Genomic DNA, 27178 nt, shown 5'->3' with positions numbered 1-27178 from the left:
GTACATTTCACTTCTCAGCTGGGGAAAGGTTTGCAAGCTAGTCTCATGCTGTAACCACTGGATCCCCTTTCTCTGATACAACAATGAGGACACTTGTCCAGTAAAAACTGAAATTAATGAACACCAAACTCATTCCAGGCTATAAGCCAGGCGTAAGAGGGCAATGTTTCTTGGTGACTAGCATGATGGGTGGAATCAGTCATCCTTAAACAGGGAGCACTTGTTAAAGAAAATGGTCTCAATACACAAACAGGTCCACCACTGATTTGAGTTCCAATTTTGTCTCTCTTGTTTACCAGGGACAACACCCTATCTAGAAGTCTGTATGGCACACAGAGATGATTAGTGGCTGAATAATATACAAGAAGTAAATATGATACACAGCTATTACGATGACCCTCTCCAGTGACCAGAAGTTGAAAGTCACTACTTATCCTATTATATATCCCCTTAGCCAGATGGCTTAGCCATCCATTGCTTTTTATGCTCTGAACAAAAGGATGAAATCATTGAGTAGCTCTTTCAAGGGCAGCTGCTTCATTTTGTTTTTTCTTCTCCATCTGAATTTCCGACTTCTCGGCGCTAATTAGCGATGTTTGTTCTTATGTCTTCTCAGAATCATCCACTATCTGGGAAAGAACGTTGTTTGTTTTTATTCTGGTACAAATTGTCCTACGCTGCTACTCCCTCCCTAACCCCCTCAAAAAGAAACAACCCAAGAAAATCCTAAGAATTTGTTGCTAATTGGGATTTTTCATGCCTGTTGTCTGTTTGTAGTTTACTTTCCCATTAAGATCTTTTGGGCTTTCAACTGCATTTCCTCCCAGCATCAAAGATTCCCTGGCGGTTCCAGAGGTGTTGGGCATTTTCCTTTCTCCCTTCCCTCCCCTCCACTCATGCCCTGTTCCTATCCCAAATGTGGCAGTGTCTCATTGGGCCAGCATTTCCAAACTGCTCAATAGCCAGCCATCCCCCCTTGGAAATCTGGCCCATTCTCCCTATTTTACAGATGAGCAAAGCTGAGGCCCAGTGAGTGAAATTACTTGCCCCAAATCATGCGGAGGCAGAGCTCAGAACAAAACCCAGGTCTCATTTATTACCAGTTCTGTGCTCATTGGACCATGCTGCTTCCCTCAATGTGAATGTAAGCCTGGATTGATACACATGTAGAATTACAGGTCAAGTACTAATGTAGCATACCAAAGTGCAGCAGCAATAATATCTGCTACAGGGTGTTTGGCGAGCAGTTTTCTGCCCACTTTTCAACACCGTTCCCTTGTGCATTGGTGAATGTTGCTGCCTCCTCTCAGTCCCATAGCGCTGGTCACTGACCGATGACTGAGTTTCTGCTGGTGTGGGTGAAGCCCTCGTAAGTCCAGGCTATGGTGGACGCTTTTGAGCTGCCATTTCATTTAACCTTTAGCAAAAATATTCCATCTCCTTTGCCGGTTATAGGAAGACCTTGTTTTCAGCTCATTTTCTAACAGCAGATCTCCCTTTCTCTCTAGGAATAACTGCAAGGCTTCAGCAGAAGCTGATGACAAGGAGTAATGTGTGCTGTTGAGAGAGATACTCTGTCTCATGTTGGACTGGGATGTTCCCTAGTGCTGCAGCAGATTAATAACCCTTTATACTGCACAGTCTGTTTGCAAGGCAGAAGCTTTTCCTGCCTTTGCCATAGGCAGCAGTGAAGTAGCCAGGCAGGAATGCCTCCAGGGCTACCCAAATGTAAGGGTGGCTTTTGCTCTGTGGATGAAGAGCTGCAATGAGAGACATGAACTCTTTTCAGCTGGGCCACCAAGCAGCCAAAGCATGAAAGATACCATTCAGCTGCCACTACCCTGGGCTGGGTTTGGACTAGTTTCCTGGAGGTGAAAGGTCACTGCTGATCCCCTGAGACATCGAAGGTGACATGGATTGAGACTGACCTATCCTCTGACTTCTAAGGTGGGCCTTCCAGAACAGAGCTGAGGACCAGCGGTGGGGTGACATGGAGGAAGCGTGCCCAGCAGTTGTACATGCTCTACTTGTTCTGTAGATACATAAAAGGGGTTCTGGGATCCTGGTCTGTCACATGGCACCGTTCACTCCTGTGTAGAGGGCCAGTAGCGCTTACAGGCCCCCACTATGATCAGGTTCTCACTGTGCAAGGTGCTGTATGTACATGAGACCATTCCTAAGCCCTCAGTTGATGGAACAGGAGTGGTGCATAATCCTTGTGCTAGCCTGTTGTACAGGGGTGAATTTTACCCTTAAAAGTTTGACCCGTGTAGCTAAGCCAGATCTGTTTGAAAACACTCCAGAAGGCCATGATATGCTGATGTAACCATTCTAAATGAAGGGGAAGGAGGAAATGCAAACAATAATCCATGTGAATGCAAGTGTTTATTTTATGAGCTAAAAGCTGGACTTGGGAATGTGGCCACGTACTGTGCATTATACATGGAGCAACCATGCAATGCTCCAAGCCAAATACACTAGCAGCTGGGGATGAAAAAAATAGAGCAAATATAGAAACCTTGCTCCTTTAACAAAGGAAATGTGAAAGTAACCAGTGCTCCTTTAACAAAGGAAATGTGAAAGTAACCAGTTCTTGACATTTTGGGGTCTCTACGTGATGATTTCAGTTCTTTGGAACAGGTCCGTCTCCAAGGGCATGTCAAAGCCACTTGGAGGCAGCTTTCCCCATGTGATATTTATCACACAAAGTGTCTTAGGAAATGCATCCCTGGTTGTTTTTGTTGGGGAGAACCAGCCTCCTTAAATGAGATCCGGTTCCAGGTCAGCATCCCTAACTGCCAGGAGGAGAACACTGCATAGGTAGCAGATACATTTATGTTGGTTATATCCCCCCATCATCCTATATGGCTTCCCTCAATTGTAACATGTTCCACTTTGGTTACAACTGTGTGCTGAGCCGCAAGCCAGTGTTGCTAGGAATATTTTCTGTCCAAATGTAGCTGGACTGTCAGTTCCAGCATAGAATCCAAACCAAGTATCCAGACAGGAGAATTTAAAATCTATATTGAACAGAGCGGTGGATTAATAGCAGCACTCTGCCCTTGTCTAATCCCTTTCATCTCGGGATTTCCAAGCACCTGAAAAAGCTAAGTATTTTCATCTCTGCTCTGCAGGTGGGGGTGCAAAATCAGAGGGGCTAAGTGTCTTGTCCGAGGTGTTGCAGGGAGCCTTTGGAAGAGCCAGGAATAAAACTCAGGAGTCTTGAAGTCTCACTGCCTCCCAGAAGGGAATCTTGAGAGCTGGCAGCAGGATGTGAAAGCAAAGAGCTAGTGGCAGGCTGTGGGGAAGGTCCAAGTCCATTGAGGGCTGCGTATAAGAAGCCATTGAGACACATACTAAGAGCGACAACTTTCAGAAGTCTACTAAAGGACCCAGACGTGACTGTGACTTTCTTGGGGATACTCAGTGCTCACTGGGTTAAGATTATGTATCCTTTACAGCTCTGCGAGCAGCCAAATAAAGCCTGTGAATAGCCTAGCATAAGAACTTTCCTCAGCTGATCCTTTAGGCCCTGCGCTCACTGCCAAAGTAGCTGAGGTTTGTCTTGGCCACGTTGAGCTGATTTTCTGAGCAAGTATTTGGCTTAAATAGAAAAGGAAAGTTCTAAAGGATCCAGCATCTGGTCGGAGCTGCACGCAGGGAGAGGAGTTCCTGTGCTGACTGTCGCAGTGCCTACCCCACAGAGTGAGAGAGGAGAGACGCCTGCTTTCCAAGAACCACTCTCGCTTCCCATCCAGGAGAACCATACCCTTACCTATCCCCTTCAGGCAGAAGTGTGTGACACTAAACAGCCCTGAGCTCCTGTATCTTCTCAGCAGCCACAGTGACCCGCTTGGGGTCAGACTGAGCGGGGCTAAAAAGTAACAAAATTTCTGCTCATATCCAGAATGTCAGATCTCTGTCAACTCAGGTCAAAGGTTAAACTGCAATCGCCTCTTGAATAACCGATATACTGCAGCAATTAGAGCCTCCAACATGCTCCTTGATCAGCCGTTTCATAGTCTGTGCAGAAGAGAAGTGGGTCCAGAATCAGAACCCTCCAGCTGAAGTTTGCTACTGTTTGGAATCTGAGCCCAATCCATATTTCGCAGATAACCCTGTAACTTTCTAGAGTGGGCCAAAGCAGCAAGCCTCCAACTCTTCCAAATGTGGTGGCTGTTTGGGTTCTGGATTCACCTTTTGCAAACTTATACGTGTATGATCTTTTCTTTGGAAGGATGGCCCAGTGGTTAGGGGACTAGCCTGGGACTCAGAAGACCTGGGTTCAAGTCCCTGCTCGGCCACAAACTGTGACCTTTGGACATGTCAGAGAGGTTAGTTTCTGTGTGCCTCAGTGTCCCATCAGTAAAATGGGGATGCTCGCACTGCCCGCGCTCACTGGGGTGTTGAGGATAAATACAATAGAGTGTGAGGCACTCAATATTCTGGTGGTGGGAGCCACAGAAGTACCTAGATAGATGAATATCAAGTTGAGACACTTCATCCATTATTGGTGCTTATTGGCCTGACAAAGGGCTGACACACTGGGCTGTGGTGGTGTTACACACATGCTAGTGAAGTTAATGTTCTTCTGGCAGTGTTTGCTAGCGGTGTTTTGCATTTGCGTCAATACTTCTCTGCTCATGTCTATGTGAAGCTGAGAAGTGTAATTCCCAGCACAGGTGGACAGACCTGGACTAGCTCTGCTCAAGCTATAGTGTGAGCACAGGTGGTAGGTTTGGGCTAGCCCCCATCTTAGGCATGTATTCAGGCAGCCACACTGCTATTGTTAGCATCTCCCTCAAGCAGAGCTAGTGCAGGTACAACAACCCGCACAGGGAATTTGCACCTCCCAGCTGCTATGTACAAATACCCTCATGGGACAAGAACCACTAGTCTGTGCCCAGAGTCCAAGTGCCAGTGCAAGTTTGCAGTTCGAGCTTCTCCTTACCCTCAAGGCTTTGCCCCAACTGTGTCTCTGCTCTCACCTCCTGCTGCTATTCCTCCTTCTTGCCATTCTAACCACCCTTTCTTATCCTACTCTTTGTACCTTCTGCCATGCAGCTCCCTGCTCTGGCTACGCCCTCCCTATGTGCCATGCAATCCGACCCCCCCCACACACACTTGTTCCTGTTCTAGTCCATTTGTGAAACGTGCTGCTGCTTCAGAGACCCTTGCGTAACAGTGAGGGGAAAATGTTTGTAAAATTTCACACAATTGTTTTTGTCACTTTTGTTCCAGGACATTTCAAAACCCCAGAAACTTCATTTTTCACTAAATTCCCAGGAAATGACCAATTCTGTACTGGAAGCACGTGAAATTCCAACTGGTAATAGTTTTGGTTGTGAATGAAGGGATTTTTTTTTTGTCTCAAATGAGATCATTTTTAAAGACACTCACATCAAAGTGCAGAAATCATCCACTTTCTGTGGCTTTCAAATGTCACTTAGGATTTTTTTTTTAACACTAGCTGGCAGTGAGCGCTTACCCTCTTGGGAAAGCAGGAGAATTGCACAAAGTCCTGCGTCTCATATGCCTGACTGTAACCAGATAGCAAAGTGATGTCAGTTCATAGCCGCTTGTTATCAAACACCTAATCCTGAAAGGTGCTGGCCAGAAAGACCAACAAATCACAAGCACAAGATGAGAGAATTTCTGGCTCAGACTTTCAGTAGCAACTAGTGATTTTGATTTGGTGTTTAAGGGGAACTGATTGTTCAGGGCTTGCCAAGAACCCTCCCTCTTAAAACTAGGCCCTTTGGAGTCCCCAGTCAACACTCTTCAAATAAATTAAGGCACCCAAAACTGCCACTCACTTCTGGAACGCTTGATCTCTGTGTCTCAGTCCCAGATCAGTGATCACTTAACTCCCCAAACCAAAACAGTCCTTTAGGACTCGACTGCCAATTTCCAATAAGGAGTGAGTTGATGTTTAATTTCATCTGAGCTTTTGTAAACTGACCAAAATCTTCAAAGCAAAAAGGCTCTTGCTGCCTTCAGTCCACAGTCGCATTTTTCATTCTGCTCCTGTCGATGGCCTCTGGCATATGACAGCTTTTCTAGCATTAAGCATCCCTCATGAACCGTTCCGAAGGCATGATGCTGGCTTCTGGATTCCTTTTTATTCCCCTCCCCGTTTTTATTACATAAAGCTGACAACTGCAGATTTGTCCTATGCCGACACTCAGCCAGTCAGATGAAGGAGTTCTTGTTCATCCCAGCTTGCTTCACTTTGCTGGTTCCTCCTCCAGCCCTAACTTTCTGCTCAAGTAACATGATACTGCTTGGCAGGGGCTGATAGAATCCCTGGCACATTGGAAAGCAGCTTAATGTAAAGTCTTCTTTTTAAAAAAAAATCTTTTTCAAAGGCTGGTGGTGGTTCCTTACAAATTTTGACTGCAGGGCTCCTTGCAAATGCTCCAGATGCAACTGCGAGCAGGAGGGCTACAAGTACAGTCCAGATATTGATTATTCCCCCCTCCTCTTTTTTAATTAAAGGCAGACATGGATCAAATGGAAGGGCTTTCTGCAGACAGCAGCAAGGGCTTTTTCTCATCTGCAGAGGAGAAGTGTGGGAGATATAAATCCATTGTGGGATTTTTATGCATTTTATACATTTTCCCTCTGGTGGCATTGCTGGTTACTCTGGAAGATCCAGTAGGAGCTGCAGCTCAGAAACCTCAGGTAGGGATGGGATCAAATTCTCAAATGCTTGGAATGGTATACAGAATATGGAGAGAGAGAGAGTGTGTGTGTGTGTGTGTGTGTGTGTGTGTACACGTACTTGTAAACTCAAGGGGTGTCCTAAGTCAGCTAGAAATTCCTTTATGGCTGGCTTGTCAACTCCATTATCTGTTTGTTTGTATCTAGTGAGTCCATTTTTTTGCAAAAGAATCTGAAAGGGAAATGAAGAACCCCGAAGATTAGGGTCAGAGGCTGATTCCAGACTTCTGAGGATATGGCAAATGTTTTCTTTGCTATATCCAACCAGTAAATTTTCTAAAACTTGGTGTTTCTGTCCCACAACCTGGCATGTGGAAAAACTCTTCAATTTGGGTCAGAGTAAATACCCTGAGAACCCAGCTCTCACAGCCCAGTGTGATGTGGCTCATACATATCCCAGCCTTGTAGCAGCTGAATCAGCAGAGCTCTTTACCGGGAACTTCGCAGACAGGGCTATTGTGAGATCAGAAAGTCCCCAAAGTAGGAGTTAGTGCTGGACCCACAGAACCCAGTAGCTGCTGTCGTGATAGATTATTCTGATTCTAGGGGCATCCATTAGCAAGGTCTTCCGAAGCAAACTGGGATTCATGAGGAACAAAGGCAAAGATGAGGGTCTCCCAGGAGCAGATTTAATTTTGCTGCTTATGTCACATCATGAAAAGTGTTTCCTATTTGCATGTATCATCAGCTGACAGTAGTGCTCCGATGCTGCTTTGCGGCTCTGAAACTGGTTCTAAGCTATCTAGCTGCACTAGAGTGTCACTAATGGAAATGGAAATCTAGGAATAGGACAGAGATAAACTGGAAAGAACTAAAGTCTGTTCAACTTGAAAAAGCAAATTAGTTTGGACAAATATGGATAAATAGTCTCTGCAATCATTGTAAGAGGGTGGGTGGGTGGGTAGTATGAAATAGGTGCATTGGCCAATACACCTTTTGTTATCTTTGTGTATCTTGGACTCCATTATAATTAGTAAAGATCGTCCTGAACCAAATGCCTGGATCTGAACACACTCAAAACCTATGGGGATTTGAAGGCTTAACCCAGGTGGGAATGGGCCCATCTGTATAATGGGCTGAACTGCAGCCCAGGTCAGAACATTTCCAACAGGTTTTAGTTACCTCCGCTGGGCCTAATTCTCCCTTACTCTGTTACGAGGCCAGAGCTGGCAAGGACAAGATGGCTTTAAACCACCTTTTAAAACTCCTTTTATTCTGGGTCGGTGCCCAGCCCGACGCAAGTCAGAGCAGCTTCAGGGTTGCTTTAATATACACTGTGCTTCCCATGAGCCCTGAGAAATAGACAATAGCATTGTGTCCTCTGGCTGCACGTCCAGTTTGCTCTGACACGCAGAGACTGGGATGGAGTCCAGACACCAGCTCTACACCAACTGACGTGGCCCCCTGTGCAGGGTATTCCCAGGGAGCTGTTTCTACCCATTTTTATGGTTGCCATACATTGCCAGAGTGGCATAAAAGGGCCGTACTGTAGCTGAGAATGGGCACCACTAGGGCCAGTGGGATTGCTCCTGCCTTAAGAAAAGCAGCTAAGGGAAAACATAGACACGTAGGACTTCCTTAATTCTTTGCCATCTGTGACCTGCTTCGTAATCCTTGGATCAAAGGTGCTGCAGAAGAGCAAAAAGTACCTGATTAGTTGTCATCCCCCAGTCCACCTGCTCTGGTGTCCCATGCCCAGCACTGACCAATCCCTGGGCACCAAGGCAACCTTGAAGTCCTTACATTTAAAGAATTCAGTTGTTTTCAGTTGCTCACCTGAGAACAGGAATCCATGTCACAAAACTGGGTCAGACCCACAGCTGAGCTGGCATGAGGCCTGTCTCCCCAGTGAAGACAAGTGGTGCTTCCAGGTTTAGAGTTAAACCAAAGGTTGGGACAAGGGGGAGAAGCCAGATAACCTATAGTTGGTGGACCCGGCTGATGGACACAGAAGAGACTCCGGTTCCCCACTATGATGGAGTCTCTCCTCCTTTTGAGAAGCAGTGCTAGCTACGGGGGAGGCAGCGCTGTCTGGTAATTAGAGCATGGGCTGGTAGTCGGCGTGCTTGGGTTCTAGCTTGCCAGGGCCACTAACTTGTGTGACCTTGGGGCTGTTTCATGTCTCTGGGACTCGGCTCCTTCATGTGTAAAGTGAAGATAATTCTTGCCTTCTACACAGGCATTAATTAATTAAGGCATGTTTAAGAATTATTAGTCATATTGCTAATATATTGTATTGTTGTTTTGACATCCTGGGAGCAAAGACATGCCGTAAATATACAGTATATGAATCCTGAGCATAAGAGGCAGTGCTAGTAGAAGGTACCTTTTAGGGACCTGTGACACCTCATCCTTTCCCCCTCTTTTGGCAGAACTCAGAGCCAGGCTGGCCTCTAGCCTAATCCAATAAAGGTGGGGACAGCAGCAAACTAAAGGGATTACTTTTAAAGTGTCTTTGGTGCTCCCAGTTTACTTGAAGGGAGTTTCAGGTCCACAATCCAACTTCATAAAGAGCTCCTCTGGCCCAAACGTGAGCCTGTTTGACTCAGTCACCCAGTGTTTCATCTCACAGTAGGATGATGCTAGAGAAAATTGGCAAAATAAAATGAAGTGAGAACTTTCCAGGAACTGTTGCGATCCCTGTGGCCATAGACTCAGACTTTGACTCATTCTGGGCCACGCAGCACAAGTTAGGGCTGTACAGAGGCAGGTCTGTAACTTACACCACTGATGTAAGGTCCCTTAGAATCTGGAGCAGTGGAACTCTGGTCCCTTCCCTTCCTGCCTGTCACAAGAACTCCCCACAGCACACACCCTTACACCAGGGACTGGGGGTATAGTTGGGGGAGCCACCGTTCCCAGTGGAGTTTCCTGATTAAGAAGAAATTCTCCACTGACTTTCTACTTCATAGTGGTGTTAGCAGACTAGAGAATCTGGACAATAGATGTCGGAGACAGAAATGGCTTATGAGCTCCCATCTAGTTCATCTCCTGCCAGGAGAGGACTCATCTCTATTGGCCATTCCTTGTGCTTTGCACCCTTTGCCTTCTTGCACAGTAACCTCTAGAGCATTCTTGTCAATGTAAATCTTGCTGTGTGTTTTCTGTGCTAACGGAGAGGAGACTCCTGCACAGGAATGGACTCCCTAAAACACATTCTCAGCCACAGGCACTGGGAAGGAGTTGGTGGGGGAAAGAGGAGGAGATTGGTTTTCACCAGATCTCCTCATGGGGGTTACAGTTTAGGAAGATTGCAGCATCATACAGTCAGTGCTTTGCAGTCCTACCAGCAGCATTACGGCTTTGGAAGGGACACCTAGGGGCCCACAAGTAGGTACCAACATACGCAAGTGCCCCTAAACGGGCAGGTTTAGGTACGCTGCTCGAGCTGCTCCAACTCCTTTAACCTCCTGTTTGTCTTTCAAGGAAGACGCTGTATTGCCTGGCCTTCGGGGGGTGATTGCCCCTGCCCTCCCACACCTACCCCATACACGGAGAAAACGATACACGCTCACACCAGGGCAGCTGAAATGGGACCACTTCAACCTGACGTACAGGTATGAATACATGTTAACTCTGTGCGTGCCGGGTCTGCAATGTTTGCTTTGTGCCTTCCTGCCTTTGACACTCATGTTTTCCTGCTGTGGATCCTTGTGCTAATTGAACTGCTTGTGAGCAGTGGCCAGCTGGGAACAATTAGTCGTCCGGACACACATTAGAGTAGGCTCTATTCATACAAATACTGCTAGGTCTCTCCCACAGGCTGTACAGATCATGCGCAGAGCAGAACTTCTATAAGGAACTAATGCATGGTATGATTGCTAACACCTGCAGAAACCTACAGGTTTCTACTGGATATGGTGCTGATCTGGGATGAATTCTGGGTTGACACACCTACCATTCCCTTTGACTCAGTTCTGTGGTCCGTTCACCCCTCCAAGGTAAATACATTTGGTCCCAGTTCACTGTGGGTGGGCTTAGCACTGGATGAACTGCTCTCCATGAAGTTGTTCGTAAAATTCTCATTGACTTCAACGGGAGCAGAGAGAGTCCAGCACGAAAACCCTCTGTGTTCGTGGCAGAAGTGAAACTTTATCTTTCGGTTTAGATCCTAAAAACAAAGGACTCATAGGAGGATGGGAGAAGTACCTGGCACACTCATAAGAATAGAGGTTCACCTCAATATCTGTGGCCAAATTTCATACCCACAAACGTGACCACCCGGAATGTCGCATGCCAGCTGGCTGCACTGCTCCGCTTCAGAAGTGGCTGTACTTTGGTGGTACTTTGTAGCTGTAAAGGGAGTGAAGATCTGTTTTGGAGGGGATGGAGCAATATACATGTACAATGACGGTATTTTCCTTTGTGAAATAAGCAGGCTGCTTCTGCCAATAGCTCAAAGACCAAGTATCTATAGAACCCAAAGATAAAAGGGACCTAATTCACCACTGGTATAAACCAGTGCAAGTCCTTGGACTTGGTGATGTTGCAACGGAGAAAATGGCTTTGTGCACGCTGCACAATGTGTCGTATAGACTCCAACAGGAGAGCACACCCCAAACTTGAGCCAAAACAATGCTCTCTAGAATGACACAATCCTAAATCTATAGGCCAGTGTGACGAAGTAGGAATGTTCTTAATGTTTCCTCTGAATATTGTGTGGGTGCATCAGTTTCTGCCGACACTCTGTCTCCTGGCAACTAGTGGCCCAGGCCCTTTACCCCTGCAAGGGGATGCTAAAGGTGTAGGAGAACAAAAAGGTCAGGTGATCTCCTGGCCCAGGAAAGGAACTCAGCAGAGAAGGAAGGGCTGGAGGGGGCTTCAGTTGGGAGCTATTTGGGGACAAGGAGTGAGTACAGACGTGGGTGTCTGGCTCGCTGCCCCCCAGGATGGACCCAGCTGTGAGGGATCCTGTTCTCTGTACCTACAAGCTCTGTTTTAGACCATGTTCCTGTCATCCAATATACCTCTGTTTTACTGGCTGACTAAGAGTCACATCTGACTGCGAAGTGGGGGTGCAGGACCCTCTGGCTTCCCCAGGACCCCGCCTGGGCAGACTCGCTGTGGGAAGCACACAGAGGGGCAGAGGATGCTGAGTGTTCCAAGGTCAGACCCAGGAAGGTGGAAGCTGTGTGAGCTGCTTGCCCTGAAGACAGTCTGCTCCAAGAGAGAGGAGACTCCCCAAAGTTCTGACGAGCTTTGTGGGGAGCAGTTCCAGAGCATTGCCCAGGGACTCTGTGGCAGCCAGCTCCTGCCAGTGTGAGCTGGCATAGCTCCAAAGTCATGCAGACTGACACCACCCAAGGATCTAGCCCTTTCTTATTACTTTCTGGCCACACTGCAATAACTGTAATTGTGAAGTGTTCAGCCCTTAAGCAAAACACTGCCTGAAATCACCAGTGGATGAATAGCTTCTGGCCTGCCAATGCTGTGCCCATCAGTGAGGCAGGCCAAGCATGATGGACAATGACCTCCATGTCGTGACAGATGCTTTGCCTCTTTGGGATGCTGAGGAGCAGTGAAAAGATGTGCTGGATGGCGGGGGCCTGTTGAATGTTTCTCACGTGTTGGCAGGTGTGTAGACACAGCGAGCGCAGTGTAGTGAGTGTGCCTGGGGAATCCCTCCGGAGCCAGCTGAGGCCTGGCAGTGTGACCATGCCATTCTGGTGAACCTCAGGCAGCAGGCCAAGGGTCCGGATGTGGTTTGTACCTCAGCCTTGGCAGGAGTCCTCAGGTCTTGCTGAAGAAAGGCCCCTTGTTAAATCCTTGCTGAGAGGGGAGGGCGCCCTTCTGGAAACTCCTGAGACAGTTAAAAGTGTATTCAGTGTAATATGTGGTGACAACCATCCCTTTATAAATCACCCCCCATCTGGCCAGTCCTTTACAGCAAGCCTTCTCTGAAGTGATTTCCCAAGGCAGCAGCTGCTAAGCAGACCCAAGTCTAACCAGATTAGTCTCGGAGATCTGAAAGTGGCCTCTGGCAGCAGGGAATGCCTGTTGCAGCCTCCGCTCTGCATTAGGAGGAGGGTTGTTTTGGGGCAGGGAGGGTCTTGTTCCAGCTGGGAGGCTTCCCAGACCAGGACTGAAATGGATGGGATAGTCTCTAAACCAACAAAGAAGAAAGGAAGGAGGATCCAGTTATATTTGCATTGAGTTTGCTGTAGGCAGTGGAGAGGAGGGGGGTTCTAGCTGCCTGTAGCTCTCACCTACACAGGAATGGGAGTTCCTGAGGCACTTAGAAAGGGATTGAGTGGGCATTTCAGTGTGAGCAGCCGGCACGGACTGACACTCCCTGCTCAGTCTAGCAGTGCCCCTGCCTGGATTCCCTGGGTAGCAGTTCCATCTCGCTCCTTCAGCCACACAGATGTCTCATTGCAACTTGTCCCGTTCCCCTTCTCCCCAGCACGCACTGAACCATCCCAGTCAGCACTAGGTCAAATCCCCCGAGCAGCCATTGTGGGGTCCTTTTCCTCACAGCCTGGCTCTTGGGGTCATAGACTGTCCCAGGTGCACATTATCATTGTCACAGTGTCCAGTCAGTGGTGGTGAGCTGCTGGCCAGTGGAACAGTCCTTCCAAATGGACAGCAGAGGTCTGCCCGCCACCAGCCCAGACAAATAACCAGGGATGCTGCAGAACAGCACAAAGGCCCCTGCTCTGTTCAGCCCCTGAGCAGAGCAGTGAAAAGCCAGAGCCTACTATAGCACGGGCAAGAATTAACAGCTATTAACTTGTTGCCTCCACATTGCCCACGAGCATTGTGGTATCTCCTCATTGCACAGATCAAAGTTTATCACCCTAATTAAATTATCTGCTATTCTGCAAATAGGGCCTGCTCTGAACCCATAAAGTCAATGGAAAGGTTCTCACTGATTGCAATGGGCTTTGGACTAGACCCATAGTCTAGTGCAGTGAAACTCTTTAAGATGGGAACCTTTCCAGGTGAGCAGTACTGGAACCTTCAGTTGATGCAGAAGGATAGTCTGGGATCTGTCTAAAGCCAGTCTGTGTCTCCCCGCAGAATCGTGTCCTTCCCGAGAAACCTCATTAATGAGAGTGTCACCCGGAAGGGGTTGGCAGCTGCTTTCCGAATGTGGAGCAACGTTTCACCATTCAACTTCAAGGAGGTGCCACCCAACTCGGCTAGTGACCTGAAAATAGGTAGGTCTGCAAAGACCCTGTGGACCTGCACTAAAGAGAGAGTGGGCTCTGGCACTAGGGGACGTTCTGTGGAGCATTTAGTTGCAGAACTTTTCAGGTGAGACCCTGGAATGCTCCTCCCCACAGCACAGGCTGGGCCACACCCTCTGGCTGGTATTGGTGATGCAGCCCCAGACCTTTGATGCACCTGCCTTCCCTCTGGGAGGAATCTAATTCAGTGTATTCAGCAAGGGAAGAGGCTATAGTATTTATCACTACCCTAGTGCCTGCTATCCAGGGAGCTCAGAGAGTGAAATCTCCCAACACCCCCATGAAGCAGGATTATCCCCATTTCACAGCTGGGGAAACTGAAGTGCAGAGAAGTAAAGTGACTCACCCAATGTCACAGTAAGTCTGTGGTGGAGTTCAGAATAGAGCACAGTTCTCCTGGATCCTAGTCTGGTGCGCTGACTGGTAGCCATGATGCCTCCTGGTATTTTATTTATAGAGAAATCCTAGTGGCACTCCACATGCCCTAGACAGAACACCTCAGCAGTACTCTCCCTACAGTGCAGCCAGCTGCTTCTTCCTCATGCAGAGCAAGATCTACCTGTATATTTATATCACACTCGTCCCTATGGTATCTGAGCTGTTCTCTCAGGTACAAACACACTAACTGAAGAGGAAGTTCAATACAGTTTCTCCTTCTCTGGGCTAGCAGTGGTGCCTAGTGGATAGAACACTGGACTGGGACTCAGGTGACCTGGGCTCTATTCTCAGCTTTCCCACTGGCCTGCTGGTGCCCTGGGATAAGTCACTTCACTTCTCTGTGCCCCAGATATGCCATCTGTAAAATGGGGATAATGATGCCTCCTTTGTAAAGTGAGATCTCCAGATGAAAAGTACTGCACAAGAGCTAACTATTATTATTCTCTCTCCCCACCCTGCTAGCTCTCCATGTACTCCAGACCATTCTTTAAATCCTATTAGTTATTCCTTAATTCTGGTTCCTTTCTCACCATCCATGGTACAATCCCTTGCAAGACCAGGCCTCAGCTTCAAGCTCAAGGATTCCGTTCCCCCTTCCTTGTTTATCTCCACAGATCTTACTGAGGCATTTCCCTGTGTCCCTTCTCAGCTGCTATGCAGGTTCACTGGGTGCCTTTCTGAAGCTCTCAGCCCTGGGCAATCACAATGCAGTTTTTAATCCTGGATCATCTGGTTAGTTTCACATTCTAGATGTAAATTCCTTTCGGATTTGTAGCCTATGAGACATGATCATTCTTTCCTGTACAGACTGTGTCTTCAGGATTTCCAGTGAAGTTTCCATTGTTTCACAACATATTTCTTGCTCTGCTATTGCGTGACACCACCTGAGAGCAGATGATCCACCTCCCCGGGGGCCTTGCCTAACAGAGAGCGAAATGCTGCCACGTAGGAGCACCACAGAGCCCCATTCCAGGCACCTATTAAGGACTGCATGACATGTAACTAGAGCGCAGGCCTGAGAGCCAGGTTCTGCATGGTGGCCTGGAGCAAGTCACTTAACCTCAATATGTCTCTGTTAAATCCAGATTTAAAAGGGGATAACACTTATCTGCCTCCCAGAGGCATTTGTAAAGAGCTTTGGATGGACATTTGTTGCAGGCAAGTGGTTATAACTAAATAAACCTTTATAAGAAGTAGCAGCTCAGCAAAGGAGTTTTTATGGCATGAGCACTACTGTAAAGACTTGGTCCCAGCCTGAGGACCTTTGTATCACTTCAGACGATAATACCTCGCCCTTCTATTGCGTATTTCATCTATAGAATTGGACCTGGTTTGTATTATTCAACCCTAATTTCTAACTATTGTGATGGGGCAAGGCCAGATGGCTACAGTAAAGTACTGAGAAACAGGTATGTTAGCCCCGGGCTAAATATATCCCTAGTACTCTGGTAACCAAATGGCAGTTGCTCCAGGTTAACCATGGCCCCTGGGGCCAATTAAGATCTTTCTAGAAGGCAGTGGAGATAGCTACTTTAATTAGAACACCTGCAGCCAATCAAGGCAGGCTAATCAGGGCACCTGGGTTTAAAAAAGAGCTCACTCCAGACAGGCAGGGAGGAGCCAGAGGAGGAGTGTGTGTGAGGAGCAAGAAGCTGAGTGTGAGAGAGTGTACTGCTGGAAGATTGAGGAGGACAAGCATTATCAGACACCAGGAGGAAGGTCCTGTGGTGAGGATAAAGGTGTTTGGAGGAGGCCATGGGGAAGTAGCCCAGGGAGTTGTAGCTGTCATGCAGCTGTTACAGGAGGCACTATAGACAGCTGCAATCCACAGGGCCCTGGGCTGGAACCTGGAGTAGAGGGTGGGCCTGGGTCCCCCCCCCCCCAAACCTCCCAACTCCTGATCAGACACAGGAGGAGCTGACCCAGACAGTGGGTTCCACAAGAGGGGAAGATCACTGAGGTGAGCTAATCCGCCAATAAGCGCAGGACCCACAAAGGTAGAGGAGTAACTTTGTCACACTATCTCTTTAAGTTTGATTTTCCTTCTGTGCATCTGTGGGATGGAAAACTTACGTTTCAGAATATGTCCCTGAGACACTCTCCTCTTTGTTCAGTCCATGCATGTGTGAAGTATACTGACTAGTCTCACTTTATGTATTCTCCTTCACAGGCTTCTACTCCATAAACCATACTGATTGCCTGGAGTCACTCATCCATCATTGTTTTGATGGGACGACAGGGGAGCTTGCCCATGCTTTCTTCCCAAAAAATGGGGAAATCCATTTTGATGACCATGAATATTGGATATTGGGAAATACGCGGTTCAGCTGGAAAAAGGGTATGTAACTTGTCTCTGAGGAGAACTACTTCTCCCAAGGGACTGATTGCATTTTTCCACAATGATGATGCTCACTCTTATTAAAATCCTGAAAGGTTCACAAGACACAAATGCCAATGGAGTAGGTTGTTAGGGACAGACCCATGTGCAAAGTCTGGTTCCAGACTGAAATATCCCCAGCACTCAGAGGGATTTTGAACCTCTTCAGTTGTTATGGAGGCACAGTATCAGTGTCATAAATAACTCTGCAGGTGTCATTATTTTCTAGATAGATATTACCTTTGATGGACCAATGTGGCACATGCTACTGACTTATAAAGGGTGTTTCACCCCATCAGTTCAAGCCTTTAGATGTTTCCAACCATGATCCATTTTCCTCTGTGTGTGGAAGGGGGTGATGAACCTGTGGCTAGATAGATTGCTTTGATATCCATCCTCTCTGCAGAAGGAGAGGCTTTACTGACTTCATGAGGCTGTGATGGAATGGAATTTATAACTTTGTTTATCAGGGGTTTACTGCTTTAGAGGCCAATATCCACCCACCTCCAGCAGCTTGAGTAGAACTCTTTGTGTAAGGTGAGCAAGATTTGCCTTAGGTTAGGGTTCTCAAACTGGGAGTCATGACCCCTCAGGGGGTCATGAGGTTATTACATGGGAGATCGTGAGCTGTCAGCCTCCACTCCAAGCCCCACTTTGCCTCCAGCATTTATAATGGTGCTAAATATGTTAAAAAGTGTTTTTAATTGATAAGGAGAGGTTGCACTCAGAGGCTTGCTGTGTGACAGAGGTCACCAGTACAGAAGTTTGAGAACCCCTGCCTTAGGTCTTTTATTTAGGTGCAGATTTTCTCACTGTTTAACGGATACTGGGAGAGTCAAAAGGAAAGTTTGGTGTGATTCTTTGTGGCTCCTGGTACTGCTGTTGTGACTGAACTCCAGCCATGGAATATTCCCCTTTTGGTGGCAGTTCTAGCACTTTCTGAGTAATTCAGTGGGCTCCAACCACATTGTAAATAATCAGGACTTGCTTCAGTCCAAGCAGCTGGGCTATCTCTGGGGAGGGCCATGTTACGTTTGATTTCTTGGCAGGGTGGTTCACATTTTTGTTGTCCTCGGTAACCAGCTTTCCTGCGTACATAGTAATTTTCATGCTTGTGGCTACCTGAAGATATCGTGGTTACTTTATTTAAAAAAAAAAAAAAAAGTCCTAAAGTAACATTAAATTACAAGCAGATGGTCCCTGACCAATCAGCAAACTCATTTCATAAGGCAAATATTATTTCTTTGAAGTTAAGTTTTTCGTTTGTTACCAAAAAAGCAGGGTAGGAGAAGCTTTAGAAATGTATCCTGTGTTCCTGTTTTTTATCATTTTAGCAGAGGGTCTTTTATCTCTTTTGTGCGTGCATGAGAACACGTGTTCTGTAAGTGAATGTAATATTACATATATTATGTATACAACATCTTTACATGTGTATGTATGCTAAGATGTGATGGTGATTTTGGATTTCCAACTTGAGACATGTTAGAGGGACTTGACTTTTCAGAGAGCAATGCTCTATTTTTCCTGAAAATCAGGCTCATTATAGTACTTCAAATTAGGCACCCAAAATCTCTAGTTGCATTAAAAAATATTGACATTTTATTTACACACACACACACTTTTCAATTAACAAAAAAGATCATAACATGACCAAACAGTTGACATGTAAGTGAAAGGTTGCGAACACCAAGGATAGAGAGGAATTACTTATGGCTTATCTATATGGGGCCACTTGGGGAAAAGGGTACATCTGCACTACAGAGACTATACTGGCATAACCCCGTAGTGTAGACACTGACAGAAGGGGGTTTTCTGTCAGTGTAGGAACACGATGTTCCTGAACAAAAAGCTGAACATAGCTACAAGGCAGATGGAAAAATTCAGAGCCCTGACCAAGGTATCTACACGGGGGGTTCTTTGATGGAAAAACACTTCTTTCAACGTAGCTACTGTCGATCAGTGTGGGCTGTGTCTGCAGTATCGGGTTATGCAAGCATAGCTATGGTTGATAATCTCCATAGTGTAGACGTACTCAATGTCAGCTGTGTCAACGAAAGCCTTATTCCATTGTCATAGCTGTGTGGCTTTTTCTCACCCCTGACCAATGTAGCTATGCCCATATAACTCTACAGTAGGGGTCGGCAACCTTTCAGAAGTGCTGTGCTGAGTCTTCATTTATTCACTCTGATTTAAGGTTTCACATGCCAGTGATACCTTCTAAAAACGTTAAAATGTGTCTTTCTATAAGTCTATAATATATAACAAAACTATTGGTGTATGTAAATAAGGTTTTTAAATGTTTAAGAAGCTTCATTTAAAATTAAATTAAAATGCAGAGCCCCTCCAACCAGTGGCCAGAACCCAGGCAGTGTGAGTGCCACTGAAAATCAGCTCGTGTGCCGTAGGTTGCCTACCCCTGCTCTACAGGGTAGACAAGGCCTTAATTAGCATTAGGTTCTCAAGTGGATTAGTTAAACCACATTAAAACCTCATATGTATGCTCTCATTCAGAATTAGTGACCTTGGTTTGGTTTGGTTTACTTCACTTTGAAATTAAGGCCACTTTAATTCTGAATGTGTGTCCACACAGATTTGATATGATTTAACTAATCTACTTTAAATTTACAGTGTTTTAGTTAACTCAGATCAATTTTTCCCAGTGTAGATGAGCCCTTAGTGTAGTACAGCTAGAAGTAATGGCATACAATTAAGAGAGGGAAAATACCCTGCTGGTGAGAGTTAGTGGGCTAGAATAATCACCCACGGGAAGTGGTGAAAGCACTTGCAACATGTTTTATAGTTAAACTGGATAAAGCCCTAGAAATAGTTCTGCAGTGATGGGGAGAAAAGACAAGGGATGGCTTGCACAGCTGTGCACAAGGCCAGCCCAGACCTTTACACCAGCTAATTCCCACTTACGCCTACAGCTGCCACACAACATCAGAGTGCTTAGCCAGTGTGAAATGGAAGGGTCTGGCTGAAAATTGGGCAGTTTTGGACCGTTTTTGAAGGTGGAAGTCAGACTGAATGCAGCAGCAGCATGAGATTCTCTTAACTCCCTGCCAATATCTGCTCTGTTCTGGAGAGGGGGATATACCTATCTCATAGAACTGGAAGGGACCCCGAAAGGTCATCAAGTCCAGTCCTCTGCCTTCACTAGCAGGGCCAAGTACTGATTTTGCCCTAGATCCCTAAGTGGCTTAATGACTGAACTCACAACCCTGCGTTTAGCAGGCCAATGCTCAAACCACTGAGCTATCCCTCCCCCTAGAGAGTTCAGTCTCTGCGGTCAGCCTGGGTAACAATTTTTTTTTTTCTGTGGACACTTGTCCAGTGGCTTACAGCTCATTAGTCACTGTGCACCTGAATTGTTGCCTTCAATGAAAAGACTCTATATCCTACTGCTAAAGTAAGGTGGGAATTAAATGATGTATAGAGTCTGGTGCTGGCCCTCTGCACTGGGGTGAATTTCACCCCTAATCCTTTTCCCTGCCACTGCAGAATTATTTCAAGCGCTTTCTTATTCTTACATCTTCAGGACAAGGATTTTTGGGGATTTTATTTTGGACTTCTTATTTTAACCTGTTGCAAAGTCTCTCACATGCTTACAGAGCTATAGAAACAACAAACCAAATAAACAGTTCACACAACAAGGTTATGAAACCAGCTGGGGGAGAGAATGTCAATGATGATCCAAAATTACTTGTAAGAACATTTTAAAGCACAAGGAAATAAAAACTAGAGCAAAACCCCAGACAAACCTTCCAGGGATGAAGGTGGTTTGTAAGGCATTTAAAGCAGGAATGTCAATGTATATTCACAGAGAGATGGAGCGAGCGTGGTCATGTTACAAGATTCTCTAACATATTTGTACTGGAGGGAGGAACAAAAACCCACACAAACCCTGAGCTGCAGATTAAATGCATTCCATGGCAGTGATCTGGTGATGATAAAAATCAGATGTCCATATTTTATGGGTGTTGTCTGCTAGCTACCAAACCATATACTTATTAACGAGTTACTTATTTGTTGTTTTTTGCTGCTGGTACACCATTAACTAACAGCGTTTTGGTTTGCAGTAGTTACAGTGGGTGAGTGGGTCATTCCCCCACCGCCCCCCAAGAAGGTGGCAGAGTCCAGAAAGATATCAGCACAAACCATGAAGCTCCCTAAAAGCTATTTAGAGGAAAGGAGATATCGCAGTAAATTTCTTAGCCATGTCAGGAATGATAGGTACCAAGGGAGGAACAGGGTACATCTGTCAAGGATTCAGAGCATGAGGAGAACTGAAGAGCTAAAGTTCCTAGCTGAAGACAAGAGCTGTGTGTGTCACAATTCAGTTAAAATCTTCATTCCAAAGGCTCATAGGGTACAAAGGATGGTTCTGTGGCTAAGGCCTGGGACAGGAAGCCAGGAGACCTGAATATTATTCCTGGCTCTGCCACAAACACCCTAGACCTGATTTTCCACTCTCAGGGGTCTGACAGCAATGTAACTCCATTGATTTCAATAGAGATGCTTCTGATTGGCAGTGGTTTGAATGAGAGGAGAGCCAGTCCCTGTAACTGCTTGTCTGCAAAACAGTGATGACAATACTGATGATGCTTCAAGTCTGACTTCACTAATGTTTTGTAAAGCACGGGGTGCTCCTCAAACACATGATTCTTCAGAATGGCTGAACTATCTGGGTGCACAGATGCAAATTAACATCACAATAGACAGGGATGAAAGATTCTCTCATCCACCATCCAAAGGTGCCTTGAGAAACAGCCAACAAACAAAGGTAAACAAGCATTTCCAGAGACTCCCATTTAATGCATTAAGCAAATTTGCAAGATGCCATCTTTCTCTGAGAGCTGCTCTAGTTCAACCACAAATTGACTTGATGCAGAAATTGTTGGGTGAGATTCTCTGGCCTGTCTTACGGGTAAATGATTATAATCATCCTTCTGGTAAAATCTATCCGTCCCTGCTACTAACAGTCTCCAAGTTACTACCAAGAAGTTGCAGTTCAATTCTACATCTTAAGGGGATGCTAAGGTCAGTACAACAAAAACGTAACCTGCCTTGTAGGAGTTTTATCCCTAGGTGTATGGAGAACAATCAAAACAGTGTGCTTTATACATGGGTAAATGGCTAATGGTTTAATCCCTAGTTAAAGCATGATGATGTAGGAATAACATGGGAGAATGTTGCCAGGAACACATCGGCCTGGTCATGCTGGGGTTTTGTCCTGATTTCAGCCACAAATGTAGCAGCTCTAATGTAAATTGTTTGCACAGTGCATGAAACCAGGGTAAGAGCTGCTGGTGCAAATATCCACTGCTGATGCACTGGAGATGGAACTGGGGCAAATCCGCAGGGTAGATAAAACAATTGATAACTGTCAGAACAAAGTCTGAAATGGTGTCCTGAGCTGAATCCATTGTTGCACTTTAAGGTTACTGAACAGAACCATGCTGTGTAACTTCTGCTGCTGTTCTTTTCCTCTCTCAGGTGTTTGGCTTACAGACCTGGTACACGTAGCAGCTCATGAAATTGGACATGCCCTGGGACTCATGCACTCCCTGAACTCTAATGCCTTGATGCACATCAATGCCACTTTAACTGGGAAAAAGACCATCTCCCAGGATGACATCTGGGGGATTCACAGGCTCTATGGTGAGAGGAGAGGAGAGGAAAGAGTTTGTTTCTTGTAGCTGTTAGTGTAAAGAACACCAGACTAAAGGCCTGCTCCTGAGCAGCACTGATTTCCTGACACCTATCATGGCTTCAAGTGCAGAGCACCCAGCAACTCCCATTGACCAGATTGGGCTCTGATTTCACAAGCAAAGAGTTTTTGGCAGCAAGTTGACTACTTATGCTACCCCAACAGGTCAGAGGGAGTTTAGGCAAGGAAGAAGTGAGCATGTCCTGAAATGTGTTAGTAAATATCATGCTGAAGCTAATGGGAGTGGGCAGAGGAAATGTTCCACTCCCCTCACATCTGCAAAAATACTGTGCTTATGATGGGTAGGAGATTGACAGGCCTGAAACCTAAAGCCTTGTTCCTTCAATGTATGGATCAGGAGCTGTGGTTTGCACTGCCACTTGCACATTTGCTAAATTTAGAGCTTCGCAGAGGGGAAGGCAGAAAATGAGACGAAGGCAATATGAACAGAGCAAGACCTACCCACAAAGCAAACTGGGGTGCAGGAGGAGAGCTAGCTTAACTTGGGCACCGGTATTTATCACGACAATGCTCAAAATGAGATTGCACGGCACAAGCTGTCTGTGCCAGACTGGCACGTTGTCTACTGCCATTAAGAAATAGTGAGCCAAAGCTGGTGTCACAGCTCCACTGAAGTCAATGGGATCAGACTTTCAGCTGGGGCAAACTCACAGTTCCACTGACAGTCCAGCCTAGTTCATTCACTCCATGTCGGTTGTTAATTAATGTAAATACAGGAACGCGCATACTTCCAATGTTATTTTAGGCTGATTCCCACCCCTGGCAAATCAAACTTGCGCGATGTGAGCCAGTGTCATTTTATTGCACATCACTTTCTTTCACATTCAGAACTGGCACTTGTCCTTTTAATACTTTGTCTCCTTTCATTTCAGGCTGCACAGACAGACTATTTGTATGTCCATTGTGGGCTCGGAAAGGTTTCTGTGAGACTCGTAGGAAGTGGATGAAAAAGCACTGTCCGTCCAGCTGTGACTTCTGCTACGGTATCAGCTCCTCTTCTGGGGTTAAGGGTCATAAGAGTTGGTAGAGAGACAATGTTAAATTGTGTGATCTATCTGAATGTTAGTGACAAATGACAAGACTCTTCCAGACCAAAGAATTCAGCAATGAGTGATGCCCCTAACACCCTTGCTTTGCCTATTGCATTTCAGCCACAGGATGTGGACATTAAGACACCAGGGCATGTTTTCTAGAGTATGGGAAAGCCTGCTGTCCTGGTCAGTGTTCCTCCTCTCTGATCTAACATTCTAATGCCCCGAGAGGCTGTGAAAATATAAATGTTTCATGTGCCTTGTACTGCTTCCCTCCCCTCTGGATTTTGCCCTCAGGAGCTGAGGTATTTGGTGGCATAACTTACATGACAATGTGGTAGGAGGTGGAAAGTTGTCAGCTAAAGCTGGTTGGTCTAACTTATACTGTCTGCATCAGCTCTGCAGTTGTCCCTCTATATCTAACCCATCCCTTTGGAAATCTGTAGGCTGGTAGTTGCTTTGTTAAACAAATTTCAGTCTCTCTCAGATAAGATGGGGGAATAGAGAGGAAAAAGCAGGTCATTGAGTTAATGCTAGACTTGCATATGGGGTGTCAATCATGCCTGCTACAATGCCAATGCAGTGGGAACATATTTGTGAGCCTGGACTAAAGGAAAGAGGGCACGTGGGTTGTGTACTTCTGTTCACACTAATGTGTCTTAGAACAGCATTTCAATGGCAGTGCTTGTATTTTATGTAAACTGTTTCTCTGTAAAGATTCTCATGTGAATCCAGGACCTAGGATTTTAAATCTTCCTCTTCTCCTCTGGCGCTTCCCCCCTCACTCTAATCATCATGAGACTTGCACTAAAATTACAAGTGTTGGCAAGGCTGTGCTGGTACAAGGAAGCCTGCCAGTGTCATCTTGTGCCATGTAAATGCACTGAGAGGATGTTAGTCTTTCCAATACTTGCTTATTTAGGAGGAAGCTCTGAAGAACTACTATACAGAAAAGGAAATCTGAAAGGCAGTGTGGTTCCTCAGAAATACTGTTATCTTTATCCCATTGCGAAGCATTGCTGAACTGACTTAACTATTTTTTTCCTCTCCTTCTGCTGGACAGAATTCCCTTTTCCAACTGTAGCGCCAACTCCTCCTCCACTCAGGATGAAAACCAAGATTGTTCCTGAAGGCAGAAATGTCACCTTTCGCTGTGGACAGAAGATTATTCATAAAAAAGGCAAAGTTTAGTAAGTGCTCTTCCCCTGTTCCAATCATTTGGGACACAGCATTTTACAGACAAAACAATATCAGACATCTAGAAATAATGTTCTGAGATGAGTTTTTTCTTTGAATAAGAAGTGATTTCACTGGAACAAACAGTGTTCAGAACACTTTTCCTTATGGAAGTGACACTACAAAGTAGCAATTTACTCTGAGACCCCATGGACTTAAGGCTTGTCTTTATAGCCATTAAAACTACAATGTATCATTTATTATTAGTATTGCAGTAGTGTTTAGGAGCCTGTCATAGAGCGAGATGCTCCTATGCAGAACAAAAACACAATCCCTCACAATTTAAGTATAAGACATGAGAAAACAGGTGGAAGAGCACAAGAAACAATGTGAAATTTAACCCCCTAGGGAATGCTAGATCCCCTCCTCCTGGGATGCTTTACTGCTGATTATGAGAATGCAACACTTAATGTTGCACAGGGGTATTGTTGGTTTTAAATATCCCAGAGTCTGACACTATCAGATAAATAGTAGTAACAAGTCTCTCTCTCACCCCTAGGGAAAGTTTCTGGTCTATGTTATACTAGAGGTTACAGTAGATCATCATCATGGTCTGTTCTGGCCTTAAATTGATGACTCTATAAAATGAATACTTCTCTCAACCTACTGTGGCAAGTAACAAAGACGAAGGGAAAAAATCTTTTTTTTTCAGCTTGGGTACAATGTGTATGACAGGGCTGTGTCTAGTCATTTTCACTGTCTCCTTTGTTTGGCTGGGTCTTTCACCTGACAGCTAGAGTGTGAGAATTTTTTTTTAAACATTGAGTCCTGGCAGTATTTGTGATTTTACAAACAGGGTCCTACTTATAAAACTAACTAGGGCTAAAATTTTCAAATTTATTTAAAGATGCAGATAGGCACTAAGCAGTTTAGATGCCTAAATTCCACTCATTTCAATGGGAATCAGGTAACTAACCTGCTTAGATGCTTTTGAAAATCTGGCCTTAAGTGCCTTATCACTGGCACCTAATTCCTAGTGATAGTTAGGTGTCTTCTAGTGGCAGTTTCAGACATGCCTAAGTCCCTAGGGAGGTAGAAGCTTTTGAAGTTTAATCTACATTTCAAGTTGGTCTTGTCTGCAATACAAATTCTTATTACTGACAAGCCCCTTAAATGCACTTTGATCTATGCTATGTGTTTAATTTTCACCATTTTTCTTATGACAGCTGGTATAAAGATAAGGAGCTTCTGGAATACTCATATCCTGGTTACTTAGCCTTAAACGATGACCACATGAGCATTATTGCCAATGCAATTAACGAAGGAACCTATACCTGCATTGTGAAGAAAAGGCAAAGAATCCTGACTACCTATTCCTGGAGGATTAGGGTTAGGCACTAACAAGGGTCTTTTAATGAGGACTTCAGTTACTGCTAGTTAAGTTTGACAAAAACCCAACCTCTTCAGCATTTTATGTTTAACCTCCAGCAGAGCAGCCACCATAGAAATCAGTTGCTACCAGTGGTTGGGCAAGAAACTTGGACACTGGGACCTGATCATTGGAAAAATTCTCCTCCCAGAGTTTACTATTAACAAATTTATCAAGCACATGCTGCTGTAAGAGAGAAAAATCTTGAAGCCAAGATGACCCAGGTAATTGTGGATCATTTAAAAACTAACCAATCCTTCACTGGATTAATGAAACCTGGATTTAGATTAAAAAAAGAACTGGTTAATGTTCCAGGGTTTGTCTTGCTGTCAAGCATTTCAGAAAGTTATTTAAATACAAATATATAGCATTAGAGGGGCTTGAAACAAAAGACTGATGCCTGGCTGTATTCTCCATGGATGCTGTTGTTCAAGCACTGAAGGAGTAAAGGGGGGGACGGTCTAACTCTAAAAATGAGTTTGTAGAAAAAGCTCATTCTATAGGGGAAATTTCTGATTCTAAATGTTATATAACTAAAATAGCTAGGGAATGCATCTTTTCCCCTATACATTTTTCTGTGGTTTGTATTTAGCACAATGTGTTGTTTACCTCTGTCTGTAGCCTCCAAGCCTTTATCAGATGTCATTGTTAGTTACCAATAAATCACTAAAATAATTATGGAAATGCTTTTGTTTCTTGAATTAAGTAAACATCTGATGAGTAACGGGACAACCTGCCCCCCTGACAGCAACAGGGCTTTGCTGTTTCTAGACAAAAATGATTTAATGCCTACATCATTGCAAAGTAAACAGTAGTTGAGCTGAATTTAATTACATATTGAACACCTCTATATTTACAGAAATAGGTTAACTAGAAGACAGAGCCTTAGCTCCACTGCAAATAGAGCTATGTCAAATTTAAACTGGCTAAGTTGCTTTACCCCAGTCAAGGCTGTGGGCCCTGTTCATCTTTGTACCACATTCCTTCCCCCACTGCACTTCCATTGTACAGCTGGCTTAGAATGCAAACTACCTTCTCTCATAAGGCTTTTCCCTCTCCCCAGTCTATTAGCTCAGGGAGTCC

At 45.3% G+C, this 27178-nt stretch overlaps 2 protein-coding genes across 18 annotated transcripts in view; one reads left to right on the top strand and one right to left on the bottom strand.

The window, feature by feature from the left end:
* The first annotated feature begins 2737 nt into the window (after window positions 1–2737).
* On the top strand, window positions 2738–26545 carry MMP23B (matrix metallopeptidase 23B). 4 transcript variants are annotated; one of them, XM_050931933.1, is made up of 10 exons: window positions 2738–3448; window positions 4023–4334; window positions 6499–6684; window positions 10150–10280; window positions 13744–13883; window positions 16522–16689; window positions 22225–22389; window positions 23332–23442; window positions 24554–24680; window positions 25893–26545. In XM_050931933.1, the coding sequence occupies exons 3-10, from the start codon at window positions 6505–6507 to the stop codon at window positions 26065–26067; spliced, it is 1197 nt and encodes a 398-aa protein (XP_050787890.1). In that variant the 5' UTR covers window positions 2738–3448; window positions 4023–4334; window positions 6499–6504; the 3' UTR covers window positions 26068–26545. The 4 variants fall into 4 exon arrangements, with proteins under 4 accessions (XP_050787890.1, XP_050787891.1, XP_050787888.1 ...); XM_050931934.1 differs by having other exon boundaries at window positions 2738–4172; XM_050931931.1 differs by having other exon boundaries at window positions 2738–4334.
* Window positions 23241–27178, bottom strand: part of LOC127038861 (cyclin-dependent kinase 11B) — a 35646-nt gene continuing 31708 nt past the window's right edge. For 13 of the 14 annotated variants that reach the window (XM_050931916.1, XM_050931917.1, XM_050931921.1 and 10 more), the window contains one exon: window positions 23241–24641. The gene's annotated coding sequence lies outside the window, so the exon portion shown is untranslated. The remainder of the gene's footprint in view (window positions 24642–27178) is intronic. The other variant, XM_050931919.1, reaches the window with a different exon arrangement.

This window comes from Gopherus flavomarginatus, chromosome 21 (assembly GCF_025201925.1).
Source record: "Gopherus flavomarginatus isolate rGopFla2 chromosome 21, rGopFla2.mat.asm, whole genome shotgun sequence".
Lineage (NCBI taxonomy): Eukaryota > Metazoa > Chordata > Testudines > Testudinidae > Gopherus > Gopherus flavomarginatus.
Note: the sequence above shows the minus strand (reverse complement) of the source record. Positions and strands in the feature narration are given on the sequence as shown.